The sequence below is a fragment of the Capra hircus genome, chromosome 8 (assembly GCF_001704415.2).
Source record: "Capra hircus breed San Clemente chromosome 8, ASM170441v1, whole genome shotgun sequence".
NCBI classification, from domain to species: Eukaryota; Metazoa; Chordata; class Mammalia; order Artiodactyla; family Bovidae; genus Capra; species Capra hircus.
The window spans coordinates 26,652,044-26,673,717 of NC_030815.1; the positions used below are offsets into that span (position 1 = coordinate 26,652,044).

Genomic DNA, 21,674 nt, shown 5'->3' on the forward strand with positions numbered 1-21,674 from the left:
TTGAGACCTTAAAAAGGAAAGAATTCACCTAGATTTGTTAGGCAAAATCTGTGATAAGCCTTTGGTGTGAGTTTCCCAGCCCTGTTTTATTTTAAAAGTTCAGTCTGAGACTCTACAAATGTTTCAGAAAAATAAAAAGCCTATAATCAATTATAGGTATAAAAATCATCAGACCAAAATTAGTGAGAACAGACCTATTTTGCAAACAAACTAGCCTTAATTTGGTTATATTTAATAAAAATAAGGGTAACTTTAAGGAGAAAAAGATATTTCAAGATGTTAAATACCAGTTAATGGAGGTCTACACCTAGTAAGACTCATCTCTTAGATAGTTCTTTGCTGTGTTATGTGATATTAATGTAAAATTTAATTGAATTCTTGAAGAACACCCTAAGTTTGTTTCTGAAGCTTATCTCAGTAATCTATCTTTGAATGAAGATCAGATGCCTCATGACCTGCAGCCAGGACTGGAAAAAGACATAATTTAAGGGACTGTCTCCAACACTGATGGAAGGACTTTTTTATCAGGAAAACTACACTACACCAGGATGAGAAGAGGACGACATCAGAGGGAGACAGCTTCCCCGAGATGCTGGACCTGATTCGTATGATCACTTATGTTTTCTTGACTTCTTAGACCTTTGCATATAAGTCAAATGCTTTTCTATCACAGGCCTGATCCTAAGCTAGTTTTAAAAATCAATCCAATTGTTGGGTTTGTGGCCAATTACCTGTGTCTAGTTCTGGGTTACCTTGGTAAATTTCTCTACTACCAGACTCTAACAGGTTGGCCCTGAGAAAATTTACTTAAAAAATTATAGTCATATTCAGGTCACTGTGATATTACTAGACAGGATCCCCTCACCGGGCCAATTAATAATGCCTGCTCTGACTCTGGCTATAAATTTGAGGGTTTTGTGTTCTATTACCCAAGCTCAATCAGAACAAGAAAAGTTTCCACAAAGGAGAGGAAAATCTCCCACAACTATGGGATGGATTTATATAGATAACATCAGGCTACAGTAATTTAGATTTAAAGTCTCCTCTGTGTTGGGGAAAAAAAAAATAAATCATACTAAAGATAATCAGTCTAGTAACACTAGAAAACTGGGCTATGTGCCTTATAGATGGTGCCAATATATAATTTCCCTGGAAGATAAAGATTCTACAGGGCAGACTAAGGCAGAGAACCTGAAGATATACTGGGCTACGTCTAATGGAAGTTCATAACATAAGTCTTACTTGTGACTTTACTAATACTGCTGGCTATGTTATTTGTATTTCACCTGTTTTACAGAATTGCTGTTTCTTACACTGTCAAATATGTGTGTGAGGCCTCTAATAGAATAATATATAGTCCCATATGAGATCAATGATGGTAATAGTGTAACTCTAGACATGGGAAGAAACAACAAGAGGGAACATTTTCCTGGACCAAGAAGCTAGTAAGACAGGTGGTCCAGAGAATTTTGGATACTGTTTTATGGCCTAGCCCAGTAACAGCACATTGAGTGGCCTGTCAACAGAATCTTTGCCAAACCTGAGAATGGACATTCTCAGCACCATGGGATAAAATGGTCATGAAATGCCCCCTTCAAAATCATGGTCAAGTTTATGAACAAAAAGGGGCTCTGCCAACTGAAGACTAACACTCGCCATCTGCATCTACAAAGAGTAAATCATGGCCGCTGCAACTGCTGACTTTCAACGCCCCTGAAAGGAGTTCAGGGTGAAAATCAGGAATGAGGCACTCTGTGCTCTGGAAAAAACTGGCAGAACAGGCCTTCAGATAGTTAGATCTTTTCAGGAAAAGATTTTATGAATCCCAATCCTTGCATCTTCTCGTACCTAGAGAAACATTGACGTCATTAACAGTGAGACCTGCTTTGGCTATCAAGGAAAAGTTACAGTTAAAAGTCAAAATAGAGTATCTATGGTTCAGATATCCTGGGAAATAACTAGGTGATGCTATGGGTGTATTTTGAGATTAGATCTTGTATTGCTAAACATTTGAGTTTTCTGAGTCGTGTCAGGCTTGGATACCACCATTTTAAGCTGGTTTCAGATGTGAAAAACCCCAACTTAGATCAGGTAGAGAGAGACTTCTGCTCTGCTAGGCAGGCCTACACCCATGCACAGCAGGAAGAAGTTACAGAAGAAAGAGACCTCTGCCCCAATTCCCAAGAAGTATCTTGAGTATGAAGTCTCTCAGGGGGCCTATGTGCTGTGTTAAGGGAAGAATGTTGTTTTTATGTGAATCACTCGGGGTTAGTCAGGGAGTCCCTGGCCAAGATGAGAGAAGGGCTGAGTCAGAGAAAAAGAGAAAGAGAAAAGTTTGAATCCTGGTTCAGTTCATCTCCCTGGCTCACGACCCTCATCTTCTCTGGCTGGGCCCCTGATCATTTTACTCTTGCTATTCACCTTCAGACCATGTCTACTAAACAAGTTGATAAACTTTATCAAAGGCCACATCAACATGGTGCAGCTTAGGGTGCTTAGGTCCCAATATGCAGCCCTAACAAACCCACCCCTGGTAAAAGACAATATAAAGCTAACTACAGACCCATAATTGGGTCTGTCTTGGGTCCTTGAGAAGGGGAGAATGAAGAGCCTAAGCTACTCCATCTTGTAAAAGAGCTCCATTTTGCAAAGGTACCAGGCAAACAGACTTAGACTTTGGATACTGCCTAAACTTGCCCCGCTATGCATGAGCCAATCAGCCCTTAAGATAAACCTCCTGACTTTAAGTTCAAGGATTTGTGATTTACCTTGGAAGTAATGATTTACATTTGTGATTTACCTTGGAAGTAATGATTTACATTTGTGACATTTGTGATTTACCTTGGAAGTAATGATTTACATTTGTGATTTACCGTGGAAGTGATGATTTACCTTTGTGAAATAATGATTCACTGTGTAAGTGAAAAAAAAAAACCAATCAGAGATCCACACACGACCCTATAGAAGAGGGTAACCAATCAGTAGTCCTTCAGCCTGAACACCCCTTTTTGTTACCCTTTCACCTGAATATTCCCTATATAAGCAATGTAACCCGAAACTTGGGGCTCCCTCCCTATAGCCGCTGCGTCGGTGGTGGGAGCCCCAGCTCGAGCTTGGTAATAAAAACTCTCTTGCTTTTGCATCGGATACCGGCTCCCTGGTGGTCACTGGGAGATTTCGTGACTTGGGCACAACAGCCCACAGAACTGCAAGAACTGGACATGACTGAGTGACTAAGCCACCACAACCAAAATCTAATTACAAAAGACAAATGCAGAAACACAAACTGCTCCTCGATAAGACCAACTGACCCGTAAAAATCACTGTTTAAATGTTAATTTTAAAAATAATCTTAGAGCACTATAGAAAGCGCCTGGCATATAAATTCTCAGGGTATTTTATTTAATACTGCAGCCTTTCCCTTCTCCAGGGATCTTCCCAACCCAGTGTTTGAACCCAAGTCTCCTGCATTGCAGGTGGATTCTTTACCAGCTGAGGCACCAAGGAAGCTCAAGAATACCGGAGTGGATAGTCTATCCTTTTCCAGCTGATCTTCTCAACCCCAGAATCGAACCAGGGTCTCTGCACTGCAGGTGGATTCTTTACCAGCTGAGCCACCAGGGAAGCCCAATTACAAAAGACAAATGCAGAAACACAAACTGCTCCTCAATAAGCCCAACTGACGAGGAAAAACCACTGTTTAAATGTTAATTTTAAAAATAATCTTTCAGCATTATAGCCAAATGCCTGGCATATAAATTCTCAGAGTATTTTATTTACTATTGCAGCTCTTTTTCCCAACATTAGACCTACTGCATATCTGTTTTATGGTCTGTTCTTCTTAGCAATCATCATAAATACCTCCCTACACTGATAAATACCTGCCTATGGACACAATGGCTATAGATACTCTGTGATACAGACAATTTACTTCTCTATCCCTTATCACTTAATATTTAGGTTCTTTCCAACTTTTCACTACAATAACTACAAAAGTGTACTAAGGTGCACACAAGTGTTGGAAGCTCACACATTTCTGTAAATAGAGTCCTAAAAACAGAATCACAAGGAAGAAAACTGCTGATAGCCACCCTCCCACCATTAAAAGAGAGCCCACACACTTACACCTTTGCTGACTCAGAATGTTATCAGCCCTTTTAATCCGTGCTGATGTAAACACGATGAATGTCATAAACTGCTGTTTGATTTCCACGACTTTTTTATCTGTATCCTGGCCACTTGCAGTCCTTTCCTATACCATCAACTCTCTGTTCTCACAGATGCAGAACCTGCAGATATGGAAGACAAACTGTACCTCACCATTATACAAGGGACTTGAGCTTCCATGGATGTTAGTATCTGTAGAGGTCCTGGTATAAATTTCCTGTGGATAACAAGGGAAAGCTGTATTGCTTTTCCATATTTGTTTCTATTTTTCTATTAAAGTGTTCATCTTTATCTTACTGACTACTAAGCATTTTCATATATCTCTTAGTTTGACATTTAAGGCTGGCATTGGGCTCATAATTGAAATTTACTGGCAGTTATTAACTCTGAAACTAGGCAGTCTGAACAAAAATCCTAACTCTGCCACCAAAGCTGTGTAACCTTGGGCAACTTATCTAACTACTCTGTGCTTTAGTTTCTTCATCTATGAAATGGGAATAATAATGTTCTTATGAGGCTGGCTTGGGTAATTAATGAATTAACTACCATGGTAGCCATTTTTATCATTAAAGTTTATTTTTAATTTCTAATTTTATAAAAGCATATTTTAACTTTTAAATTAACCCTTAAAACATGTGATGTGTCTTTAAGCAGAAATGAACTTAAAAATACATATACAAAATAACCCTTTTTGTGCTAAATTGCTTCAATTGTGCCTGACTTCAATTGTGTTTGACTCTTTGTGATCCTATGGATTGTAGCCCTTCAGGCTCTTCTGTCCATGGGATTCTCCAAGCAAGAATAATGGAGTAGGTTGCCATTTCCCTCTCCATTAATGATATATAAATATGGATAAAAAGAGAAGAAACAGTAAGGGGGCATTCATTCAACAAGCATGTACTGAATGCCCACTAAGGAACAGGCATTGAGGAAACAGTGAAGAGCTAAACAGAGTTCCTTTCTTTAGACCCACCCAGGGGGGTATCCGCGGGGAAGCAAGCCAACAAGCAGCGCAGTGGGCCAAGCCCTGTGCTTAAGAGACACACTAGCCAGGCAGTTCCCATCACACATGGCAGGGCATCTTACCCACGCCAAACGAGGGAAAGATATCTAAGAAATTATCAAGCTGAGACTGGAAACAGAAGCAGTGATTCGTCAACTATAAAGTGGAACAGAGGGGAGGGGAGTTTCCACACAGAGGCCAGCACAATGTGAAGGCTGAAAAGCAGCGAGGTGTGTGCAGTGCCCAGAGACTAGGTAAGGGGCAGTCACACGCTTGCAGAGCTGTGAGAGATGACGCTAAGCGGGTGACACACCTCGGACCACACTCCAAACTCTCTCATGGGGCTGACGAGGGCTTTAGGGTGGGAGCCATAAGGATCACTGATGAGCTTTAAGTGCGGGCGGGAGGGGGCAAAGTTAGAGCTGTTCTTTAGAAAGATGATTAATAGCTCCATTCAGATATGAATCAGAGGGAAACGAGACAAGAAGCTTGAATGTCAAAACCTATATTCATGTCCATCTTGCCTCAGCTGTGGAACTTAGGAGTTGGGAGATGTGGGGGTTGAGATGAAATTAAGTGATGAGCAATTTGTCCAGTGTCTCACAGGTTCTCAGAATGGGAAAACCAGGAGGACATCTGAAGTTTCTGAGCTCCTAAACCCTGGCCCCTACTGATCCTGTTGCACACTAATGATGGCCAGTCTTTCACCACTTTCTGAATGATTTCAAGAGTTCCTCTTGAAGCATTCCTCTGCCTCCCTTCTGAACATTAAGCACAGATGACTCACTGCTGCTCTAAACAAATGACTTCCCTTTTATGATACATGATCAAATCACATCATGGGTGGAAAATTCCCTGAAGGTCAGAAAACAGTCAACCATTTATGCAGTGAAATTTGGGAGGGGGCAAGTTTTAAACAACACAGTTGACGCAGACTTGTGTCCTCAATAACACTGATTCCTTCAATGAAGATATCATTTGCTTTAGTCTTCTTACAATCGTTCTGAAGGAAAAAGCCTTCAGTGTGTTGTTAGGATATTCACTGCTTGCCTAACATTTGTTAATTTCCTGTTAACAAAAGCAGAATAAACTTCAAGCTCATGGACTTACTCAAGCAAGAAGAGTATGTAGGACTTAACTCTCTTTTTTGTATGATAATTTCCTATATCTCTATTTACCATAATGTGGCTTTTCCATCTATCAAAGTGATATGAGTCATTTTAAATTAAAGTCAGTAAACTAAAGATGAATGAAGATGCCCAAAAGTCATGATGATAAAAATGAAGGTCAAGTATGGGGAATAGTCAAATTATTCTGCAATAACCTATGGAAAGCGCCTAAAGAAGTCAGAAGAGCCTATAGAAATTCATCTGATCATTTGTGGCAGCAACCAGTAGACAGCAATAATTTAAATTTATAAAGGGCAAGCAAATACACATCACATGATATCAGCATAACTCACTGCTTCATAAAAGTAGAGTAACAGTAATCATATTTAGACAAATGCACTGATATAGAGATTTTATGATAAGCTTTCTGTTTAGAACATATTCTTTCATATAAGGTGATTTATGGTTAATATGTACCTAAAGGATTTAAATGCACATATCCTGAGACATAGAAAGTAGCTGAAAGAGCTTGTAAAAAATGAATTAAATGCATCTTAATTATCACAAAATACCTGCTGACCAATTTAAATTTTGTAAACAATTAAGTTTTCCTAGCTTCTGTTGGAGCTAAGAAAAAGGAGTTTTCCATGTCTATATCAAAAAATTTAGAGAAGAAATAGATGATGAGCATTATAAGCATCTGTCTAGAAATTCTGGTTTGGATTTATGGTAAAGGTAAAGACCAAAAAAAGTAGAAAATCTAAAGAACTTGGATTTGTGAGCTCCGAAAAGGCCAAAGACGCACAGAGAGTAAGGGATGCCATGGGCAGAAAAGAGCTAAATGAAAAACAAATTTGCTTGTTAAACTTAATTAAAAAGTGGAATAGGAGACAGTATTCAAGTGAAAAGTTGAGCGTTAAGAAGTAGAATAGAATCTCTGGATAATAAGATATTAACTTGCATGAGTAAAGTCTTGGTAACTGTAATGAACAGAACATCTCCAGAAAGCACTTCACTCAGTCAGTCTACAAACACGATGGAGGCCAGCCAGAGCCAAAGGTTTGGGTTTGCAATGCCTCTTGCCCAGAAGTAGCCACTTGAGCAGTTTAATGAATAAAATAAACATGGCCAGCATTCATGCAACATAAAGAAGCATCCCTGTCACTTCAGTGAGCAGCTGTAACCGCAGGGAATGACAAAGGTGAGAGCTGGACAATTACAGAATGGTGATTACCCACTCTGCAATCAATTCCTACAGGATACATCACCTTTAGGTTACTTCACTCAGACCCAAAGAGTGTCTGACTTCTCTCTCCTGGACCAAGCTGTCCAACGACACCAAGTCCTCATGGGACACCTCAGGGTGCAAGACCTCATCCTTTCCAATAGATGTCTGGCACTGTCCACCTGCTACACCTAGAAACCCACTCAGGGCTTTGGATCTCCTAGTCATGTCAAAGAGCGTGAAGCAAACACATCACTGACAAACAAGTGCGCCACAGGCGTCTGGAGCTCTCAACAACTACTTAATGAGCAACGTCAAACTACCATGTAGCTGTCTAACATGCCCGTGCAAGATAAGGGCATTTCCCTGCATCTACACTGGCATCAGTCTTCCACAAGCAAACAGATGTACAGTGAACAGTCGAGCACTCTACTCTCACTGGTAAAGATTCCCTGATGCCTTATTGGAAACTGACAATTTAAAAAACTCTCCAATGTTCTATAGCCTCTCCATTCCAAAGTTCATGAAATTGTCACTGTGCTACCAGCCTACCAAGCGAAGAGGATGCTCAGAAAGTAATTAACAGCCTCGCTGTTTAAAACTAATCAGGGACTACAAAAAGAAAATTGTGTTTCACCAGGGAAAAATCTCAATAACTAAACATAGGGGGAGAACTCTAAAATATAGCACATATTAAAAGAGGCTTATGTAATGAGAAAATCTTGACAGCAAATGAGACTTAAGTTTTATGTGTCAGTGTTTACATTGTATGTGTATATGTGTGTACATATATACAATCGTAAGCACACATACAGATAAATGTGTTACCAGCACCCACTTCTACATTCTGGGTACATGGAGAGACCACAGTTCCCAGCCTCCTCCCTTCTTCCCTTGAACTGAGGCATTCCAAGGTTTGGCCAGGTTACAAGTTCCAGCCAACTGAACACAAACATAAATGACTATTCCTTCTATTAGTTTTCTGTTGTTGGATAACAAATTACCACAAACGTAACAGTTGAAAACAATAGCTATTTGTTAGGTCAGACTTCTACAGGTTGGGCCAGCTTGCCTGGGTTCCCTGCTTAGAGTCTCATGAGCCCGCAGGGTGTCTGTCAGCTAGACTGGGCTCCTCTCTGCAGACTCTGGGAAGAAGTCTCCTTCCCCTCACATCGTTGGCAGAATTCAGTTCTTCAAGGCTGTGGACCTTAGAAGGTCCCTGTTTCCTTACGGGCTGCCATCCAAGAGCTTCTCTCTGCTCCTAGAGAGGAAATACACTCTTTCTCACATGGCCCCTTCATCTTTAAATAGCAGCAGCACAGCCAGTCCTTTCTGACCTCCTCTTCTGCTACCAGCCCAACGCCCCCCCCCCCAAAATGCTCTTCTTTTAAAGGGCTCATGGGATTAGATTAATCCCAACTGTATAATCTCCCTTTTGCCATATAAAGGAATAATCTCAGGAGACATCTTTCCATAGTGACAGGCTGACCTACACTCAAAGGGACGGGGCCTGTACAATAGGGAGGGTCACTGAAGGTCTTAACATTCGGCCAACCACACTCCTCTTCCAGGTTTGGCCCATGAATATCTCCATGCTTGTTGCAACAGACACTTTCCCTTTGGCAACCTTGAAAATTATGTGTTAAAGATGGCAGAACTTATTTTGGATTCCTGAAGCATATAACAGCAATAAGAATAAAAAGAGCTTTGAGTAGCAAAGATCCATTAAGACATGTTGGCTAAACCAAAGCATCAGAACATCTTTCAAAGTACAGATAACAAAAACCAAATGTACTGGTTGAAAATGAGATCTAAGACAGACTGAATGGATCCAATGGAGAAGAGAAAGATTCCATGTGGTAACTGGCAGATGAAATGACAAGAAGAAAACTGGAGAAGCCTTCAGATTTTTTGAAGAAATGTCACCAGTCAAATCAGCCATGAGCAGTTCGTAGTTTAAAGCTTGGGACTGTAAAGTGACAACCAAGTTTAAATAAATAGGAAGCCAACTAAAGAATCTATGCAGCATCCAGAGGCCACACTCCTTGTCACTCTCATTAAATTTAGCCAGATTAGAGAGAGAACAAGAGAGTTCTTCCCAGATTGCAGAAACAGGGTAAAGCCAAGGAACTTCCTCTTCAGTAGGGGCTGGAGATTGCACAAGGCTTACTCAGCAGGTGGCACCACTGTTATGAAGCACAAAGGCCATGATTTCCATTCTTCCCTTTTCCAAGTGGGAGTGTTCACTGTGGGTGATGTTTCTTGTACACTAAAAAGCAAGGCAAACCATATCTGCCTACCTTGATACTAAGATATTGCTTAAACTGCTCCAATAAGGATCTGTTCATAAATTCAATTTGAATTATGAGAAAGATACTTCTGTTTCTATCAGATACCACAATTTGGAAGAGGCTAGACAATCAGTTCAGTTGAGTCGCTCAGTCGTGTCTGAATCTTTGCGACCCCATGAACCACAGCACATCAGGCCTCCCTGTCTATCACCAACTCCTGCAGTCCCCCAAAACTCGTGTCCATTGAATCGGTGATACCATCCAACCGTCTCATCCTCTGTCGTCCCCTTTGCCTCCTGTCCCCAATCCCTCCCAGCATCAGTCACATCACATGAGTCAGCTCTTCACATCAGGTGGCCCAAAGATTGGAGTTTCAGCTTCAACATCAGTCCCTCCAATGAACACCCAGGACTGATCTCCTTTAGGATGGACGGGTTGGATCTCCTTGCAGTCCAAGGGACTCTCAAGAGTCATCTCCGACACCATGAGTTCAAAAGCATCAATTCTTTGGTGCTCAGCTTTCTTTATAGTCCAACTCTCACATCCATGCATGACTACTGGAAAAACCATAGCCTTGACTAGACAGACCTTTGTTGACAAAATAATGTCTCTGCTTTCTAATGTGCTGTCTAGGTTGGTCATAACTTTCCTTCCAAGGAGGAAGCGTCTTTTAATTTCATGGCTGCAGTCACCATCTGCAGTCACCTTGGAGGCCAAAAAATAAAGTCTGACACTGTTTCCACTGTTTTCCCATCTATTTGCCGTGAAGTGATGGGACCGGATGCCATGATCTTAGTTTTCTGAACGTTGAGCTTTAAGCCAACTTTTTCACTCTCCTCTTTCACTTTCATCAAGAGGCTTTTTAGTTCCTCTTCACTTTCTGCCATAAGGGTGGTGTCATCTGCGTACCTGAGGTTATTGATATTTCTCCTGGCAATCTTGATTCCAGCTTGTGCTTCTTCCAGCCCAGCGTTTCTCATGATGTACTCTGCATATAAGTTAAATAAGCAGGCTGACAATATACAGCCTTGACGTACTCCTTTTCCTATTTGGAACCAGTCTGTTGTTCCATGTCCAGTTCTAACTGTTGCTTCCTGACCTGCATACAGGTTTCTCAAGAGGTAGGACAGGTGGTCTGGTATTTCCCTCTCCTTCAGAATTTTCCACAGTTTATTGTGATCCACACAGTCAAAGCCTTTGGCATAGCCAATAAAGCAGAAACAGATGTTTTTTTGGAACTCTCTTGCTTTTTCGATGATCCAGCAGGTGTTGGCAATTTGATCTCTGGTTCCTCTGCCTTTTCTAAAACCAGCTTGAACATCTGGAATTTCACGGTTCATGTATTGCTGAAGCCTGACTTGGAGAATTTTGAGCATTACTTTGCTAGCGTGTGAGATGAGTGCAATTGTGCAATAGTTTGAGTATTCTTTGGCATTGCCTTTCTTTGGGATTGGAATGAAAACTGACTTTTTCCAGTCCTGTGGCCACTGCTGAGTTTTCCAAATTTGCTGGCATATTGAGTGCAGCACTTTCACAGCATCATCTTTTAGGATTTGAAATAGTTCAACTGGAATTCCATTACCTCCACTAGCTTTGTTCATATTGATGCTTTCTAAGGCCCACTTGACTTCACATTCCAGGATGTCTGGCTCTAGGTGACATCACACCATCATGAGTGATCACACCATCGTGATTATCTGGGTTGTGAAGATCTTTTTTGTACAGTTTTTCTGTGTATTCTTGCCACCTCTTCTTAATATTTTCTGCTTCTGTTAGTTCCATACCATTTCTGTTTTTTATTGAGCCCATCTTTCTGAGCAAATCTCCTAGGAGCTAAATGGGTCTAAAGAATGGGGGATAGCTTCTCCACAGTCATCATACTGTATATAATTGGAGGAGTTTAGAGCAAAGCAAGAAGATCATTTCTGAATACAGAAGCTGTACTAGATGCAACATCTTCATAAATAGTAAAGTTATTTCCCAAAGCATCAGACTCAGCCAAGGTCTCCATATCATTTGAAAACATTTTGTTGATAGTCTGCAGGCACACTTGGCAGGGTCTCACAACAAGGTATTTTAAAAGTTACAGCTAGACATATTTCTCTTCTTAGTCTTTATTATCCATCATAGACCATATAAATCACTCTTAAACTTTGGGCTCCAAACTGATCAGGGAAGTAAAGAAAATCTAACCCACTCCAGTATTCTTGCATGGAAAGTCCCATGGGTGGAGGAGCCTGATAGGCTGCAGTCCATGGGGTCGCTAGGAGTCGGACACGACTGAGCAACTTCACTTTCATGCACTGGAGAAGGACATGGCAACCCACTCCAGTGTTCTTGGCTGGAGAATCCCAGGGACAGAGGAGCCTGGTGGGCTGCCGTCTATGGAGTCGCACAGAGTCAGACAGGACTGAAGCGACTTAGCAGCAGCAGCAGCAACAGCAGCAAACCACAAAAAAAAAAAAAAAAGAAAGAAAGAAAGAAAGAAAGAAAGAAAAGAAAGAGAGAGGTTGCACTGTAAAATTTTTAAAACTTCATATTTTGTTTCCTGCTCCCTCAATATCCCCACACGCTCAAGCTGTGAGCACCCCACCCAGGTGACTAAGTGCACCCATGTGATAAGGTGGGCCCGACCACAATGTCCTTTCTCTGCCTGTGACCTAGTGACATTCTCATGCATCAAGGAGAGTCCCTCATGCCTTTTCTTGTGTACTCCATCCTGACCTTCCATAAAGGTGCTTGTCCATTTTGTCCATGGGTCTCCTCTCTTGGCTCCCCACCTGCTGGGCTGAATCCACTTTCCTGGCCCCCCCCCCCATGTGGCCCCGTCTCAGTGTGCAGTGATTCTCTCTCTCCAGGACCTGTGAGTATAGTAAACTTTGTTTACCTAAACTTCTTTGTTCTCTACTTAAGTCCACACTCAACTGATCACATAAAATATATATAGAGAGAGAGAGCAAGGGCACAAAGGATTGAAAGTACAGAAAAGAGGAAAAGGAAAGCCACGGACATCCTTTGATTTCCTTACCCCTACTCTCTTGCCTATCTGGCCATCTGAAGGACTACTCATCCCAGGAAAGCCCCACCACTCTGAACCCTGGAGCTGCTCTTGAACTCACCTCACAGTTCTCATTATTCACTTATCAACAGTCTTCCCTTCTGCTCACTTCCTCAAACTGCCCACTCTAAAGAAAGCCCAGGGCTCCAGAAACCTTCATGCAGCACAAGGGCTCTGCAGAATGGAAGCTTCTCTGCCAGCGGAAGCAGCCCAATATAAAGTCCTCCCTCCAAAATCACACTTCTTCCCAAAACAGTCACCATCTTACCCAACCAAGTCTTACCATTTTCAAGGGTATTTATAATTAACTTGGAAGGTACTTTAAATTTTCCAAGGAGACTGAAACCAATATTCATATAAACTCAATTTAAAACATTAAGGAATCATTGTGGGGGTGGGAGGGGCCCTTGCATAAATATAACCATGTCAACAACAAACACTTTAATCACAGAGAATTTCAGGAGCTTCCCTGGTGGCCCAGCGGTAAAGAATCCACCTGCCAATGCAGGAGACACAGGTTCCATCCCTGGTCCAGAAAGATACTACAGGCTGCAAGTGGAGCAACCAAGTCTACACACTACAACTCTTGAGCCTGTACTCTCGGGCCTGGGAACCACAACTCCTGAGCCCACATGCCACATGAAGTCCAGCACCATAGAGCCCGTGCTCCACAAGAGAAACCATGGCAACGAGAAGCCTGCTCACCGCAACCAGAGTAGCCTCCAATCCCCGCAGCTAGGACAAGCCCTCACACAGCAACAAAGACCCAGCACAGCCACAAATACAATTATTTTTAAAAAAGAAGAATCTCAGTCTCAAGCAAAATTCTCAGTCAACACACTCAGTCCAAACACTCAACAGGCTCATTTGCCAAGTGTATCAACAGTCACGTACAGTTGTGAGGGTCAGATCATAAAGAAGGCTGAGTGCCAAAGAACTGATGTTTTCAAATCATGGTGCTGGAGAAGACTCTTGAGAGTCCCTTGGACAGAAAGAAGAGCAAAGCAGTCCATCCTAAAGGAAATCAACCCTGAATATTCACTGGAAGGAGTGATGCTGAAGCTCCAATACTTAAGCCCCTTGATGGGAAGAGCCAACTCATTGGAAAAGACCCTTAGGAAGGATTGTAGGCAAAGGGAGAAGGGGGTGGCAGAGGGTGAGATGATTAGACATTAATAGCACCACCAACTCAATGGACATGAACTTTTGAGCAAACTCTGGGAGATAGTAGAGAACAGAGGAGCCTGGCATGCTACAGTCCATGGAGTTGAAGAGTTAGACACAACTTAGTGATTGAACATCAATAACTACAAAAAACAATCAGGAAATTAGAGCTTACTAACAACTTTTTAAAAAACATGGCTCAAGTTATTCTAATCATAAAAGCATGGCACTCTCACAAACATCCCATTCAATTCTGACATCTCTAGAAATTTTTTTTTTAATGTATGCTTGCCCTAAAATTCACTCAGAGAAAGCTGCCTTTTGATCAGACATTCTAAAGCCCACTAAAAAATAAATAAATAAATAAACGGAGGAAGGTATTATAAGAACCATTTCATTCTTTCCTGATGACATGATCAATTTCTTACAATGTATTTTTTATTCTAGGAGGAAGAAAGTTAGGGACTAGGAATTCCTTTAAAAAGCTGGCGGTAGGCTAAGGACACTCTCCTGCAGAAAAATGCACACATAAAATGTGGCATAATTTCGGGAAATAAACAGGCCCTCTGCGGTCTATTATAGACACCAGGCTAAGAAACTGAAAGGATGCGGGAATAGAGATGAGCCATACTTGAAATTTCGAAAGCAGCAGAGATTTTACAGCTTACAGCAGGCAATTAAGGAACTGAGAGCCTCACTCAGATAAAATCATAGCTAATTAATTAAATACCTTAACCAGGTTTAAAGTATTTTTAGTTTTAAGGAGCAGCAGAGGATGAGATGGTTAGACAGCATCATCAATTTAATGGACATGAATTTGAGCAAACTTGGAGACGGTGAAGGACAAGGGAGCTTGGAGTGCTGCACTCCATGGGGTTGCAAAATCTCAGGCACAACTTAGCGACTGAACAACAACCAGTTTTAAATCTTGCTGAATCAACAAACGCATAAACAGATTCATGTAACATTCTCCAGAGAAAAACATCTATATAAAACACAGCATTTTAAATGCGATGAAACCCTAAAAAAATTAGTTAAAACAGAAAGGTACAAAAGACCAATGTAACTAAATGTTTCCAGTTGAAAAATCTGAATGTGACAATAATTACTACCAGGCTATATCATATGTAATTAACACAGGCTCATCAAATATGTTTTATCCTTTTGAAATATGCTAGGTATGTATACTAACCAAACTCACTGAAAAGAAGCCAATGTAACTCGCTCAATTGTGTTCAACTTGTTGCAACCCCATGAACTGTAGCCCACCAGTTGCCTCTGTCCATGGAATTCTTCAGGCAAGAATATTGGAGTGGATCATCATTTCCTTCTCCAGGGAATCTTCCCAACCCAGGGATCAAATCCGGGTCTCCCACACTGTGGGCAGATTCTTTACCATGTGAGCCACCAGTGAAGCCTAAAAAGAAGAAAGCATATCTCATGTGGGGCTTCCCTGGGGGCTCCGTCAGTAAAGAATCCACTTGCAATGCAGGAGACCTGGGTTCAACTCCTGGGTCTGGAACATCCCCCCAGAGAAGGAAAGGGCAACCCACTCCAGTATTTTTGCTTGGGAAATCCCATGGACAGAGGAGCCTGGCAGGCTACATACAGTTCATGGGGTCACAAGTGTAGGACACGACTTAGTGACTAAACCACCACCAACTACCATATCTCTTTTTATGCAATAAAAAGTTATTATTTACAGAGTGAGCTGTCCTTTTACATTGAATCAAATACAATATTTAGAAGAAAACTGTAAATACTTTAGGAAAATAAGGACTTGTTATGGAATATTTATGCTCACCCCCAAAATTCACGTTAAAGTCCTATCCCCCAGTATCTCTGAGTGTGACCTTATTTAGAAATAAGGTCATGCAAGTATAATTACCTAAGATGAGGTCATCCCCATCAAGTAGGTTGGACTTCCAACCCACCCTATTATCCTGGTGTCCACAAAAGAGAGAAATTTGGAAACAAACAGGGAGACCACGATGTGAGCAGGAAGGCACAGATCAGGGTGATGTGTCTACAAATCAAGAAAGGCCAAAGACTCCAGCAAACCACCAGAAACTAAGAAAAAGGCCTGGGACAGATTCTCGCCTAGTGCTTTCAGAGGAAGCAAAGCCCTACTGACACCTGACACCCTATCTTCAGAAGTGTGAGACAATACATTTATGTTATTTAAGGCACTCAGTTTGTGATACTTTGTTGCAAATGACACCTTGTCTTCAAAAGGGTGAGACAATAAATTTATGTTGTTAAAGGCACTCAAATACTGATAACTTCCTTGTTGATACAAAGTGACACTTAGTTGCAACCTACCAAACTAATACAGAGACTAAAAAATTCACTCTGAAAAACGTTCACTGTACAGCTAGATATGTCCCTACCAAATGCTTGATAATGTGTGTGTGTGTGTGTGTTTTTTTTAAGCACAGATTTTGTAAGAACAGCATGTTAATTGGAACTGGAGAGCTATTTTTACCTAATCTGCTGCTGGTTCAAACCAACAAATGGGGGGGGGGGGGCGGGAATGGCATTACTGTTGCTAAAATGAAATTTCAACATGCATAAAACTCACAAAAGTAGAATAATGCATGCTATTTGCCCTATTTGATAGTTTTAGTAAGGTGTATCTTATTTATTCTAATTGCATGATAAATTATATCTTTATGAGCAATTAAGTAATAAAGTATATTCAAGTTAAAAAGATGATCAATTTTTGCTATTCTAACATGTTCTCAAGCTTAAAGGATTTTCCCCTTTAATAAAATTTATTTGGCAAAAGCATTTTTTAACCTCTAAAGAACACAGATGAAAATAATTGTCAGCAACAAGGCAGAAATAATCATTTCCAAACCAAGAAAACAGTGATGACACATCTAATCAGATTTCCAATCAGTGGGTAAACACTGAAAATTATACTGCTTTATTAATGCAAATATCACCCCTCACACACATAAGCAAAACGCTCGATTTCACAGAGACAAGACAGCTGTTCCTGAAGTGGAGCCTTTCACTTGTAAACACAGTGTATCTAATCTAGCATATCCATTCTCAGAAAGAAGTAATTCTAGGTCTAAAGTTTCCTCTGTAGAGAAGATCAGGTTCGTGGGATGTATGGTGGGGGAGAGGGGGTTGGGGGAGGCCTGGCTTTAAAAGGAGGACATGGCTATTTCCCTTAGTATCTTTGTCACATGTAAACATTAGCACTGGCTTTAAAAGCCCTTGAAAATGCCCATACATGCACAGGAAGAAAAACACTTGCCTTGGGCTTTCTAAGACTGTGCTATATTAGGCTATAGACAAGGGATTGTATGTCCCTTCACCTTTAAAATGGAAGGCTTTCCAGTAAGAAAAAGAAGCAAGAAAGAAAATGACACAGTGATTCTGTGTCTGGATTCCGTGTGATAGACACTAATCTCATCTTATTACAAACAGACCTCCTCCAAAGCTCTAAGAAGTTCCTTCATATCACAATTCAAGTTTTTATTCCAAACTTCAGAGTTGCACATAACTTAGCTAAAATGGAGTGGCTTGATTATTTTGTTGTTGTTGTTAAGGCAGCGAAGCTAGAAATCCTAGATGCTAGGATTTCCTCATGTCTCATTATTAATATAGATCAGTATTTTATACTAATAAAACTATTTTTAATAATAATTTATTGAACACTTTCTATGTGTGTTCTACAAACTCATTTGTCCTTCTATCAGTTCTAAGAAATGGTTCCTATTCTAGCAAAGACAGATTCAAAAGTTAAATAACTTGCTGAAGGTCACAGACAGCAGAGATGGGTCAATCTTAAAGCCTTTCCCATTCCAAAGTCAAGGTTCTTAATTGCCTTTTAGGGCACCAAGGTTTATAAAGGAAGTCTTCAGCATCAAAGTGGAAAAAATGTGTGGTGCTGGTCAGTTTGGTGCTGGGGGTAAGGGGGATCAGGGTGCTTTGTAGAAATGACAAGTACCGGAAATAAAAATGGTTAGTTACATCAAGGAAGTCCTGCCTGATAATTTACGGATAGCATATATGCTGCTTTTGTAACCCTGAAAGAATGTGAAGTATATAGTTATTAGAAGCCTTCCAAATTACAGCAATAATGCACTTATATTTGCAAACATTTCTGGCACAGAGGTCTCAGAAAGATCCAAGGTGATAAAGCAAAAATACATTAATGGTATTTTTTACCAAAATAGTCTTAGTTTTTTCCATTTCTCAAGTTGACAAATATAACGGATTCTATAAAGGCAAGTCTGTGATGATGGAGACGGCACATGGGCACACAGGGGATGAAGTTCACACTGTGTCTGTCACTGTAACTTAACCAAAATTCTGTAAACATAACCCTCACCTTCTCTAGAGGTGGTTTACAATAGAACTGTTATTGTAGCAGCCTTAGAAAACCTCACTAGATCTGAGGTTCTAAAAAATAATGAGAAAGCTTGGTATTAATTATGGGCAACTCTATGAAAAAATATTTAAGGCTAAATTAGGAGAAATAGTTAAAGCAACAAAGTTCTTAGCTTAAGATCTCTTAAACTAGAACTGTTTCAGAGGGTTAAAAAAAAACAGTAATCGTACTCATTATATAAGAAATAGGTCACATTATAAGTATATTCTTATTTTTCCTGTGTATGACTTTTCAACTCAGCCCATCGAGACTTAAATGATTAGAATCTAAAATAAGTTTTATTATAATCACAGCTTATTAACCCCGTAAAGATGAGCACATCCAAAACATAAAAGGCTCGCTAAAAATAATACGCTGAAATACATGATGATTTGGTAATGTTAAAGCTGCAAAACCCATGGGAAATTAAAGGCAAACAGAATGCTGTCGGTCGAGGCTTGGCCTCAAGGGAGTTTCACGACTGAGTTCTCCAAGGAAAAGTTAATGCATGAGCTTCCCAGACGGAAGCCCCAACCTCCCATTCCTTGGGAGCCCGCGGACTCTGTGGAAGGAGGGATTCCGAGACCACAGGCGAGGAGGGCAGACCGCGGGCATCTCCGCAGCCACCCCGAGGGAGGGCCACCTCTCGTGCCAGCACATCCCGGGACAGCCGGGCGCACCGACACCGCAAGGTCACCAGGGAAGAGGGGACTTTACATAATCTCCCGCCGCGCCGCCCCGGCCCCCGGGCCCCCGGGCCCCCTGCCTGCGGCGCCCGCGCTGGGCCATGCCGGGCGTCTCTGAGCGAGGAGGCTGGACGCCCGGGACCGGTGGAAGCCCGCAGCGCCGCCCGCAGCGCCGCCCGCAGCCGGGGGTGGAGGACGGAGCCCCGGGATGCCCGGGTCGCTGCCGCGGAGGGCGGGGCGGGCGAGGCGGGGCGAGGCGGGGGAGGGCTCGGCGCGGGCCGGGGTCCCCAGGCTCCCGGCCGGCTGCCTGCGCCCAGCGCGCCCCCCGCGGCTCCTCCCGGGACCGCCGCGCGGCGCACCTGTCTAGTGCCTTACTTGAGTGGCTTTGTGGAACTGCTTCTTGAGCCCGGCCACCGACATGGTGCTGGAGGACGCGCGGGCGGCTGCGGTGCAGGGATCCGGCGGCGGCGGAGCAGGGCGGGAGGACCGAGCCGGGCGGCGCGCTGTCCGGGCCGCCGCTCTTCGTGCCGCCGCCGGGGCTGTGGGCGCGGGGGCGCGGAGCTGCGCGGGACGCGGGCTCGTGCGGAGAGACACCCTGACGTCAGGGGCGGGTGATGCAGCCTCTTAAAGGGGACGCGGGAAGCCCCGCCCCGGGCGCGGGGTTGGTGCGGCAGGTGCTGCGGCACGCGCTACCTGGGCACTGGTGGCCGCCAGGGCACCTGGCTCTGCCGCACCGCCCGGCAGCTTGTTCAGAGGGCCAAGGGCATTCTTCAGCCCCGGGAGTGTCCTCGTGCCCCGAGGACTGCGCAGCGGCGGCTGCAGGTTGGCAACCCAGGCACACGCAAGACTCGGGTGATTTGCTTGGCTTCCAGGTAGCCGCAGAGGCGCTGCCTAAGCCAACTCTCCTGCCCTTTGAGCTTGCCCTCTTTGCCGCCTGGAAAGGAGTGGTATTCTCTCTGCGGTAATGAATAAGTCATTGCTCCTTGCTTGCTTGTTCGCAGAAAACATTTCACTGTCCTGGTTTCACTATCCCTTAAGCCTCCTTAACGTTGGGGAAAGCCACCAATGCTGGGTTTTTTTGTTTTTCGTGTTGTTGGTTTTTTTTTTTTTTTCCCCTAGATCTGTCACAATTTGATGATTTAAAAAGACGAAAAAAAATGTTAAACCTTAAAGCTGGTCAGGTAAATAGAACTGAAGTAGGATATTACTATAGTAATAACACTTAATCCTCTGTTTACAGTTATAAAAACATATGACTATGACATTCCTTTATGACAGTAGATTTAGGATTTAATCCAAAATAAGCATTGGGGCTTCCCACTTGTCCAGTGACTGAGAATCTGTCTCCCAATGCAGGGGACACAGGTTCAGGGAACTAAGACCCCACATGTCATCAGGCAACTAAGCCCGAGCGCTACAACTACTGAGTCCCCCAGCAGCAATGAAGACCTATGGCAGCCAAATAAATAAATAAATATTTTAAATTAATTAAATAAGTATTACATAATGTAAAAAAGCATGAATCAAAGTTGTACAAATACTGCATATGTAACAAAGTATACATAATTGGGCTAAAGCAAAACCACTGTAACTTGACAAATACTGTTTCACTTGTACGAGTTACCTAGAATAGTTTAATTCATAGAGTCAGAAAGTACATTGGTAGGTGTCAGGAGCCGGGAGTGGAAGGGTGGAGGGAATCGGGAGTTAGTGTTTAATGGGGACAGAGTTTCAGTTTAGGAAGGTGACAATCTTGGGAGATGAATGATGGTGAGAGTTACACAACCATGTGAATGTACTTAGTGCCACCGAACTGTACAGTTAGATATGGTTAAAATAGTATGTTTTATATTATGTGACTTTTACCAAATTAAAAATAAATTTAAAATTCTGCCGTAACTAGATGAATTGGTAGAGCAGCACTAGTTGGCTTCCATATTCTGGTCGTTAACCACTTGATCTGCTTTTTCTAGGACTAAGAAGCACATAGAGAAGAACTTGAATTGTGTCCCCATGTGGGGACCAAAAGCTATAAGGAGAAAAAGCCAGAATGGCAGAACCCAAGGTGAGAGATACCGCCAAGAATGAGTAAGAAACAGCATGGCAGAATAGGAGTACTGAGGATGCCTGGCATCGTCTCTTCAACCCCTGCCACCTGGGAGGAACCACAGACCTGCCCCGACCCTTCCAGCCAGGCCGCTTGGGCATAGGGCGAACAGATGATCCTATACATCAGCTGATCTACCAATCACAGCCCTTGATAATGTGAACTGAAACTCATATAGGCAGACTCAAGCAGTTAGTGGTGGGGCGCAGACCAACAAGAGCACATGGACTGCTGATCCCAGGCTACCAATGAAGCAGGCAAAAGAAGCAGATCTCCAAAGTGAAAGTCATTCCTGATGTTTAGGTACCTTTCAGATACAAGGTGGAATTGCATTTTCCAAACCCCTTGTGGTTAAGTGCGTGTGCTGTGACAAGTTTTAACTAGTGGGCTAGGGAGGAAAGTGACTGTCACCTCTTGGTAGAGAATTTAACTGTTGGAACAAGATGCGACAAAGCCCTTTCCCCTCCCTAAGGGTAG

The 21,674-nt window shown here is 42.4% G+C and overlaps 1 protein-coding gene across 1 annotated transcript in view; it reads right to left on the minus strand.

The window, feature by feature from the left end:
* Positions 1–19,798, minus strand: part of SH3GL2 (SH3 domain containing GRB2 like 2, endophilin A1) — a 225,627-nt gene extending 205,829 nt beyond the window's left edge. Inside the window, exon 1 of the mRNA XM_018051923.1 lies at positions 19,466–19,798. Coding sequence (XP_017907412.1) covers positions 19,466–19,510 — 45 coding nt within the window. The 5' untranslated portion in view covers positions 19,511–19,798. The remainder of the gene's footprint in view (positions 1–19,465) is intronic.